Source organism: Bidens hawaiensis, unplaced genomic scaffold (assembly GCF_021521415.1).
Source record: "Bidens hawaiensis isolate Kalapana, Puna unplaced genomic scaffold, B.hawaiensis_p1.1 tig00020354_1, whole genome shotgun sequence".
NCBI classification, from domain to species: domain Eukaryota; kingdom Viridiplantae; phylum Streptophyta; class Magnoliopsida; order Asterales; family Asteraceae; genus Bidens; species Bidens hawaiensis.
In genome coordinates this window covers 92,646-103,689 of record NW_027493100.1, presented here as the reverse complement: position 1 = coordinate 103,689, position 11,044 = coordinate 92,646, and the positions used below count along the sequence as shown (strand labels likewise).

The following is an 11,044-nucleotide window of genomic DNA, read 5'->3' as shown; positions in this document are numbered from 1 at the left end:
GATTACAACATGAACATCTGTCATATCATTTTATGTTAAATTACCTTGATAGCTTAAATTAAAATTAATCATGGTTGTTAGGTCTACAACGCAAAGAAAGAAGATTTGAATTAAATAATGATTGAATGGATGCGGGTTAATAAGTTACTCTATAAAAAATGGGTATTGGTAAGTTTAGTTAAAACGTTTTTAATATTCCGGTTCTTCGGTTCCAAGTCTAGAACCTCTAGTTTAAACCGGAACCGAACCGCGAACCGTTTAATGCAAATTCTAAGAACCAAGAACCGTAATGTAACACAGGTTAGCGGTTCTGAGGCACCGGCTCGGTCCCGGTTCCGCGGTTCTGACGGTTCCGAACCGTTTTTTCTCACCCCTAGGTATCGGGTTACCGCAACAAAGATAGAGTTAAATTAAAAAATTCGTCAACGCCAAAATACAACATATAAGCATATTTAAACCAAAAAGAAAAATTACGTGCATTAGGGCATTGAACCGAAACAAATTCAATCGGTATTGACGGTGCCGACAGTAAATCGTAAACTTAATATTGTAAGTAAAAAAACATATTTTATATCTAAGAACACATATATTTAAAAGAAGCACATACTAACCAAATAAAAAAATAAAAATAAATAAAGAACCATTTTATTACTAAAAAACTATCTATGAGACCATAATAAAATCAAAAGGCAAGCCAAAAAATTCATATTAAAAGGTGGCATTCAAGTCTTGAACTTGCACCATTGCACTTGTGCAATGCACCAACCAAACAAACACACCTCTAACCATCAAAGAATCTTTAACAATTTGTGAAATTGTCCAAATAATTTATCTAACAAGTAACTTACATGGGCTTTTGTGACACCAACATCCAATAAATATCTATATAATGTTTATTATCAGGTATCAAGTAATTAATGTTGTTTTACCTAAATTCTTTTTATCAACATGAATTAATCAAAGTAAGTAATGAAGCTAAAGGAGGGTGTCTAATGAACAACAAATTGATCAATAAAAAAATTTAACTTGCTTCTTGTTTAGCGGATCAATTGTCAAATGATATTAACGCCACTCTGATTAGCCCGAAAAGGATAGTGGCTATGATTTATTGTTTGAAATCTAAAAACATTAATTACTTGAGTTATAATAAAGAATAAAAGAAAAAAAAATATAACAAACCGGCATAGTACAAGAATCGAACATGGAACATTCTTGTTAACAATCAACACTCCGGCACTTTTCTAGTTTGGTTAGAAGGTGCACTCCAATTTTTGTAAATGGGTACATTCAAGATTTATATATAATTTCACTATAATTTCGAAACTCGGAGGGTTCCCATGTACCCCCTTCCGCCCTTGCGTGTATATATGTTACTATTGTTTTAAAAATACCATTTAGCTCTATAACATTCTACTTTTGAAAATAATTAATAAAAATGATTGTGTTTATTTAAAAGTGTGTTAATATTTAATTAAGTTAATTAACATAAAAGAATGTGAGCTTGGTTAATCTAGGATGAAATAAGAGATGGTGATGGGTCTTAGGTCCAAGGGCTTGAGAGAGTATAAATACTCCTTAAACCTCTCTAAAACCCTAAAATCTCTCATTCATATCCATAAGTTTCCTTACACACTTAAAAACACACACAAACACTCCTAAAACCCTATGACTCATACCCGAATCCAAGGAAGGAAGATTCGAGATAGATCTTGATTATACAAGCAAGACACAAGTCCATAGTTGTACATCGAAGCGAACCGTAGCCTAAAACGTAAAAAGGTACGTGCATTACGTATAAAGGTTGTGTTTTTAAGATCGGTTTGCCCTAAGGATTGGTACTAAGACAAATTGGGTATTTTTATACCATAAAAATGTAAATTTGATGTTAAAAATGGATTTAATGAACTCGTGAGTATGAACAAACCCTAGATCTAGCTTAAACGGGTTTGGAATCAATAAAGGTTAAAATTTATCGCTAAGAAAGCTAGATATGGGTCTAGGATGGTAAGGAAAACGTTAGGGAGGCTATATAACACAAAAATATGAGAATGAGTGTTAATGTATGAAGTGATAAAGATAACAAGGATATTATTACCCCAACAACGTGTACATTCGAATGAGGAGCAAGTATTCGAATGGAGGGCATTCGAATGAGAAAAGAAAGAGAGAATGAAAAAGGTGCAAACACCTTTTGAATCGAATAGGGACCCATTCGAAGTTTCATTCGAATGGATGATCCATTCGAATGAAAAAGCTCCATTCGAATGGATAACCCATTCGAATGAAAAGGTTCCATTCGAATCAAACTGACCATTCGAATAAACAAACCATTCGAATAGAAGTTGGACATTCGATTAGATTAGTTCAGACTTAGAATTTTCTGATAAACTTTTAGTAAAAAACAGTTAATGAAAATAAAAATTTTCCAAGCTGGCCTGGCAGCTTAACCCCAGCCAGGGGCTCTGCCCCTTGGACCCCTCTAGGGGCTGCCGCCCCTATAACCCTGCTGCCAGGGGCGCTGACCCTGGACCCCCGTTCGTGGAGGGTTATATTAACTAGAAATACGATATGGATAGTGATAGTTGATTATTACGTGTAAATGTTATACAGTTAGTCGTGCCCAGTTAAAGAAAGGAGTTATCATTAACTCTGAGAGGAACCGAGTTCAAGTGAGTTTCTAGCCCCATTCCTTGGTATGTTTTCGGTATTGTGTGCATACTCAAGGTGAATGTTAATACACATACCTTAAGTGGTACGTGTATGCCATAATGACCGATGTGATAGTTATATCTATTGATGTTATGAATGATTGTTTGTCGGTACATGAATGATCTTAAGATATTGTGCGTATTGTAAAGAAAGGTAATGTGTAGTATGTATGGAATGAGTATGTAAAGAAAAGTATGTATGGAATGTGTATGTATAGAAAAGTATGTAAGATTGTATGGCCAGAAGGGACCATACCTTAATAATATCTGAGACAGAAGGGACCAGACCCTAATAATATCAAAGACAGAAGGGATTAGACCCCAATAAAATCTGAGACAGAATAGACGGTATGAAAGTATGAGAGTGACAAATCCCCGGCATCATGATCCGCTGCTCGATGATGTGAGAGAATGTATGTATGAATGTAAGAAAGAAAGGTAACATGTAAAGTATTTGAATATGTATCTTTAGATACGTATATATATTGTATGTTGCCTGACTAACTAGAACTCACTCAGCGTAGCTGACTTTTAGGATGCACGCAGGTGAATAGGTTGAGGCAGCTCGCTTGATGTGGACAGATGTCATTGGAACGACGATACCGGCATCTCAAGAAATATGTTATGGTGTTTATTTAACTATGTTTTATTTTGTAAGACAAATTTGAAAGATGATAAGACAAGAATTTTATGTTACGTAATATATATGGTTGAAGTTTCATATTCCGCGAAAAGTTTTAAATAAATCTGATATTTAGAACTTTGTTTATGAGTAAATCCAACGCCAAATTAGGGCACCGGGAACGGGTGTCACACCCCAGCTTAGGGCCTTGGCGAATGACCAATAGTTGGTACATGTTTTGTAAATACATCAGAGTTGTGGTTTATTTTAGCGGAAGACTTTGGTTATAATAAAATATTAATTTATTTGAAACTTCTCGGATAATAAATACCCGAGTGTTTAATTTATAAATCATGTTTAAATCTTGTTTATAATATTTTAATAACTTAAACTGAGCCATCTCTACCTTGCGAGCGTCTATCTTCATGAATGACTATAATTCCTTGCTACATGTGCTAATCTGTTTCCCTGAAATGTTGGAAAAAATACGTCAGCGATGTGCTGGTGAATCGTTGACTCTAAAAATATGTAAATTACTGTTACAATACAAATATAGTTTTCTGTACACTCAGCAAGAAGTATTTAATTCCTGAGAATTGTACCACTTCCCTACACACACAAAAGTGTTCCTCGAGCCACGTAGCCTTTAATGGAGAACTAGTTATGATTGTTAGCCCGCGGCCACGTAGCCTTTGACTGTTTAGGCTGAACAGTTATGTTTGGATCCAGACACATGTGTAATCAGCCTGAGTTGCTTTTATTTTCTATCTTGTATTATAACGTTTTAAAGATCACGTAATCTCATGTAAACGTTTACTGACTTTTTAAGACAAACAACCCGTTCATCTTATAGAGTATAAATATGTTTTGACTGTTTGTAAAGGTTTAACGTATTCACCTGTACCGTCGATGAGCGTTTGAAACCTTGACTGTGAATGATTGATTGATTGATTGACTGACCTATAATAAAATAGGTATATATATATATATATATATATAGATATCTGGATCATCTCTTGATCCGGCTACAGACCTTTAATCGGTTTTTATAGCTTTAAACCTTGATTGATCTTTTGCTTGAATAAAATATTTTGATCTGAAATCTTTCTCTTTATTTACCAATCATGTGCTACGTTTCTTTTTCATGAAGAAATGTCTATTATATGTTTCTTCTTCAAGAAGAAACGTCATTAGTCTATATCCTTGATATATAAAATCTTATGTTTCTTAATTATGAAGAAACACTATTTTTGACTATACCCTCTGTAAGTAAAACTTATCTTTCTTAATCACGAAGAAATAATATTTTAACTATATCCTCATGTATATAAAATTCTATATTTCTTAATTTTAAAGAAACATTATTTTAACTTAACCTTTGTATTCATATATTTTGATTGAGGTCTAGGCTATACCCCCGACTAGGGTCCAAGCCGTGAAATATAATAAATAATAACTTAGGCAGAAGTCCTATCTTACGCGGGTATCCGGAGTTTATTTTCCTAATCTTGTATAAGCAGCACTTCCACTCTATGTCGCGTACTAGAGCTTAAATTGACAGAACTTTGAAGCTTGGCACGCATTACGAGGTTCGACATGCATTACGAGGCAACATATGGTGATCGCCGCGTCATGCGCATACTTCGAGGTAGAATGTCGGGTGCACGAACTTTGAGGTTGGCACGCAAAACGAGGTAGAGAGAGAAAATATTTTAGAGAAAGAAGTGATTTTTGGTGTTCGAGATGCCAAAAAACTGAAGAACCATGCCCACTATTTATAGCCATCCCCGGTCAAACCGTCATTCACCACATTGTGACATGTGCCATTTTTTTATGATGAGTCATGTCATAAGGTGTTTATATGTGACATTAATATTGATTAGTCAAGAGTCACATATCACTTTGTGAGGGTATGAATTGTTATGTGATGACATGTGTCCTTTTGTGTTGTCACCATGTGACATGTGTCTTCTTATAATGATGAGTCATAGGACATGTGTCACTTCCATATATCTTTAGCTAGATGACTAAGTAATCCCTCAAGTTTCTAAATTGGCAAAATTGGTATGGATATTTTCGGAATATTACAACGGGGCCTTACAAGCTCATATTGTTAGAGGAGACGAAGTGGGGTATATGAGAACCTGAGAAAAACCCGTGAAATCCTCTTCCCCAGCCGGCCCTGGGTGGGAACATTGCCTTTGGTTTTCTCGCTCCCAATTCCACCGAATTCCAGGGATTAACTCCCGGTTTTCCGTCACTTTTGTCTCTTTATTTAATATTTTTATCACTTTTGTGTTTTTATATATTTATTTCTTTTATCTTTTATATAATTTGTGTTTTTTAGATAACATAATCTTAACTTTATATATTTAATTTATGTTTTAGATACTTTTTTATTATATATTTAACATTATATTTTTTTGATTAAAAATTACATACTAAGACAAGTATATACTATATAGGTGGAACTTTGAATGATTGACTTGGGTATTCTCTTTCTTGTTTGACGAAGTTACGACACCAATTCATTTTTACCGACCACTCCACATATTCCGGTCCGATGTTGTGGAATTATTATTTTTATTTTAGGATGTTTTATTTATGTTTATTGTAATTGTAATTATTAATATTTTGATTTTATTTATACAAATTAATTAAGTTAAATATTTTAACGATAAATCAAAATGGGAAAAACTGAGAAAATTGGACTGACACCATATTTTATTTTGAGAAAAACGGGAAGAATTAAGTAAAATAAAAAAAACTAATATCACTCTGATATAGCACACTAGATAAAATTGGATAACTAGGGAAAACTGGAATGACCCCCTGGCTTCTTTGCATAATCCTTGTGCTAATTAGGGGTGCTCATAGTTTGGTTGGAAACCGCGAAAATGTCAAAATAGCTATCGGTTTGTTTCATGGTTGGTTTTCTTTCTTAATTTTTAATCGGTTAGTTTGAAACTTTTTAAAACCGTGCTAAACGATTTGGTTTACGGTTTATACCGCAAACTAACTGTATAAAAGAGGATCGGACCGCACCGCATGATTAAAATATACTTAAATTTTAAATATTAAATGTGTGTATTCAAATTTATTACTAGAGATATTTAAATAAAACCTATTAGTTCTTATATCCCTTACTACATAATATATAAAAACGGGCTTAGCCCAAATCGGAAATACACAAATCTTTAATTGGCATGTCTAATTTATGAATGGAAACCCAAAGTTGGTGATTAAGTTCTTAAAAATCCGTTGGTTGATGAGAGCATTACTTTGATATATCAAACATTATTTTGAACATTTGTATAAAGTTTCCAACATGTTCAAACCGTGAAACCAAACCGTTACTAACGGTTCTGTTCGGTTTGGTTTGATTTAAAAAGTTAACAGTTTGGTTTCGATTTACCCAAAAAAAAAACTGTTGCTAAACAGTTTGGTTCACGGGTTGCCTTAAAAACCGCAAAAACCTGACCATAAACACCCCCGTGCTAATCACAATAATACTCTTTAGTTTAGATATCATGGTCTATATGATAACTTTTAAATTTCTCATTTTATTGAGTTTTGCATCGAACCTTCTTTAATATAGGCTTGAGATTGGAGGTCATGGGCTCGCTTAGTTAGGCTATGTTCCGTATTTTAGTGACTGGTCTGAAAACATTGTATCATTTAATATTTCTTTATTCTTTGTAACGGTAAACATGACTGATGTGTGCGTGACAACCATGAAAACAATACCAAAACTCCGACGTGTCGTCATACACACTCAAATTCAAACCAACATTCGCCACGAAACACCCACGTGTCCTCTTTCCTACATGTTACAATTGCATGACGAGCAGGATTCACTACACGTGACACTCTTCTTCCACCACGTGCCACTCCACCACCACCACTTCCTCCTTTATAAACCCTCATATTCACCACCATATCAACCCACCGGAAGGAATTAATCCAACACCATAATAAACAACCACCACGATGACTGACATTCATCAATCCTACAACCAGCACCAACAACACTCGTACGGTGGCGGACAAGGGCTAACCCACCACAGCCAGCATCAGCAAAACGTCTCGCCGCGTGTCCACCAAGCGGTGAAGGCCGTGACCGCTGTTGTCGCGGGCGGCTCACTCCTCGTCCTCTCGGGACTCATTTTAGCCGGGACTGTGATCGCACTGACAATCACTACGCCAGTGCTAGTGATTTTCAGTCCGGTGCTGGTCCCGGCTGCAATTACACTGTTCCTCCTGGCAACAGGGTTTTTGACCTCCGGAGGGTTTGGAGTGGCCGCGTTAACGGTTTTGTCGTGGATATACCGTTACGCGACGGGTGGAAACCCTCCGGGGTCGGACTCGTTTGACGAGGCTAGGGATAAGTTGGGGTACAAGGCGAGGGAGATGAAGGGAAAGGCGGAACATGCGACCGGAATGGGCGGACACCAGACCGGTGGGATGGGGGTGCATGGTGGAGTAGGTGTTCATGGTAGAGCTGAAATGTAGGTGATGGGTTGGGTGCATCATGTGCATGGCTGGTTTTAGTGGTTTTGTTGCCGGAGTTGTGTTTGATTATGTGTCAGTTATGTGTAATGTGATAATAAATATGAATGTGAAGGCTTTTATGTTTTGTCAAAGTTTAATGTTGTTATATTCGTATGAAGGTCGTTTTCGGTGTTTTTTATATTGTAAGCATTTTTTTGTTCCACTTAGATATATCTAATTCACTTCATTAGATAATTAAATGAGAGCGAGCCTAATAGTAAGAAAGCAACAAAACCTTTATTTCAAACTATAAGGTTGTAGCATTAATGTGACAATATTCACTAATTGCTTATGAGTACAAGCTAGCTTAAGAAGCTAACAACCTAACTTTCTTTGTTACAAGATTTGACCATCAAGTCCTTACGAGTGAAACCGTTGTAAAATGATCCACGACCCATGACCTTGAGATACACCAATATTACACTTTCAGCCCCTGTTCTATCAATCTATCAGAACAACATTTAAAACCATTTGTAACATAACCTAACATGAATTAAGCTTAGGAGTTCAAGACGTGGAAGGAGTCTTTTTACATAAAAGGTAAAAAAGTGTAGGAAAGGTAGCTGCATACATTTACCATTAGATTGCAAGGCAGCTGCATATAGTAACATTAATGTCCCAACATTGAACATTAGGCACATTAACAGATTGCAAAGCATGTTTTCAGACCGACCCGGAAGGGCGGACCGATGTGTGACCCGGATGACATCATATAAATATATATATATATAGGGGAGGGTTAATTTGAGGACCATGGTGAGTTTTAAAAACTTTAAAAACTTAATTTTGACCTAAAAACATTAAAAACTTAATTTTGAACCACACATTTAATTAAATGATATGAAATATGTGGTTGAGATTAAATCTAATTAAAAAGTGAAGCAGGAGAGAGATTAAGTATTTTTGATAATTATACAAGTTTAAACGTTAGTTACACATGTGTAAAAAGTTGATTCGGTGTGTAAAAAAATACTGTAATTTTTTGTACATTACTTACACTTACGTATTACACATGTGTAAAAGTAATTCGAAAAAAAAATTGTTACGTTGAGTTCTTTCGAGTTCTTAAAACTCAAAATAGTTCTCAAAAGAAATCAATGCTATATATATATATATATATAAAGGAGGGTTATCCTAAAAATAGTCTCCTAGGAAGACTGGAAATAAATCATAGTCATTGGATTATGTTAATCAATGGTTGAGATTTACAATTACCAATAACCGACATAGTTTCCTAGAATTGTTCTTTCACCATCATTTGTAATGCCAAATGTCAAAATTTTGTTGGTTCTTACCATCCATAGGAAACTCTTTATTTTTATTTAAACCCTTTTCTCTCTCTCTCTCTCTCTATATATATATATATATATAACTTATATACCATTTATGCAAAAATTATTAATTTATGAACTAAATGTAAACTATTAAGATTTAAGGGGTTAGAGTGTTAAAATAGCCAAGATATATTGTTGTCCCTATAAGTCTGTAACCATAGTTGTTTACATTGCCTCCTCGGCTCCTCCCCTTGTTCAACTAGATTCTAGAGACATACACAATGCTAATCAAATACACAATTTTGGTTTTAATTAAGGTAAGAACTCGATCTACATTCCAATTGACCCAATTATAACCTAATTTACACCGACCATGTCCGATTTTGGGTCCGATTACCCCGAGTTTGATCGACTTTGACTATCTCTGCCTCTTACAACACTTGTCATGTGTGTTATATGGATCTGATTAAAGAAAAAACAAAAAGTGCCGGTTAACCCGTTGGGTCACCGGATCCGGTCCCACCGCCACCCGCAAAACCCGGCCGGTCCAATAGAAAGCGGGTTATATACGATGACCCAGACCGGTTTCGGCACCGGGTCCCGGTCGGACTAGTCCAACCGAGCGGTCCAGGCCAGGTTTCAAAACATAGGTCCCAACATTAGGCACATTAACAATATATGAAAAGCGATATTGCCCCTCCAAACCATGCCCAAGTGCTGGGAAAAGCACGTTAGGTACATAAACATTAGCAGGCTCGCCTTGGGGATGGTTGGGTGGTCAACGGTTATAAGCCCGACATCCCGTTAGGCCCGAAATTTTTTGACGGTCACAGCCCCGACACTATGTTAGGCCCGGATTTATTTTTTAAATTATATATATTATTAAAAACAATGTGTATATTTAATGTTTAAATTCAATTACATAACCGCTAACTTGGTATAGTGCCAAAGGGGCATTACTCTAAACCAAAATGTTATGGGTTCTATTCTCATTTGAGACATGTTTAATCCTATTTTTATACACAAGTTTTTTACACAACCCAAATTATAACCAAATAAACCCATATAAAAATTGAATTGTTTAAACCCAACAAAATACTCTTTTTACTTAAGGCATAAAAAATTTTCACCATCGGCCCAAACCTTTTTTTGCTTTCTCGAAACCGGCATTGAACATTAGATTGCAAAGCGATCCGACCCCTCTAAACCCTGCGCAACATTTGCATACAGTAACATTAGATTGCAAAGTGATCCCGCCCTTCAAACCCCGCATAAACATGAGATCCTAGTGGCACTACGAGACATTTAGGGTTTTTACTATCACAGTCATAATCAACAAAAATAGCAACAAAATAATTACTAAATTGATGTCCACAAAAATCATAGAATAAAAGGTGAAAGAAATCAAAATGAAGCACGATCAGTGTTGTAAAAATCGCTAGTCGGGTTGTAGGGTGAGACTAGTGATTAATCGGGATTAATCGGGTCGGACTTTAATGTATATTTTCAACTTTATATATACATGCACATTTTTATATGTAATTTTCAGTGTTATACATACATAAACATATTTTAGCCAGAAATAGGCTTGAATCTAGCCGGAAACTGCTGGTTTTCTATGGAATCTCGCCGAAAATCGTAAATTTTGGTCGGAATATCATCGGGAAATCCTAATTTTGGTCGGAATCACTCCGGAAATTCTCGATTCTAGCCAGATTTGACTATTGACTGATTAGCCCAAAATTAATCTGTGAAGTGGAGAATAATGAATAATCGGGGATTAATCAGCACATAGTCGGGATTTTTGCAACACTAAGTACGATAGTCATTTTCAATGTGGTGTAGTTGTAGGAAGTTTGGGTTTCTTAATGAAGACCCATGTTCAATTC

General features: G+C 35.6%; 1 protein-coding gene across 1 annotated transcript; it reads left to right on the top strand.

Moving 5' to 3' along the window:
* Nucleotides 1-7,320: 7,320 nt before the first annotated feature.
* Nucleotides 7,321-8,018, top strand: LOC143560527 (oleosin L-like). Its single transcript, XM_077048810.1, has one exon. It carries the CDS (start codon nucleotides 7,321-7,323, stop codon nucleotides 7,840-7,842), a length of 522 nt encoding a protein of 173 aa, XP_076904925.1. The 3' UTR covers nucleotides 7,843-8,018.
* Nucleotides 8,019-11,044: the final 3,026 nt, after the last annotated feature.

Coding starts and splice junctions, on each gene's coding strand:
- LOC143560527 (XM_077048810.1), top strand. CDS start 7,321: ATGACTGACATTCATCAATCCTACAACCAGCACCAACAACACTCGTAC.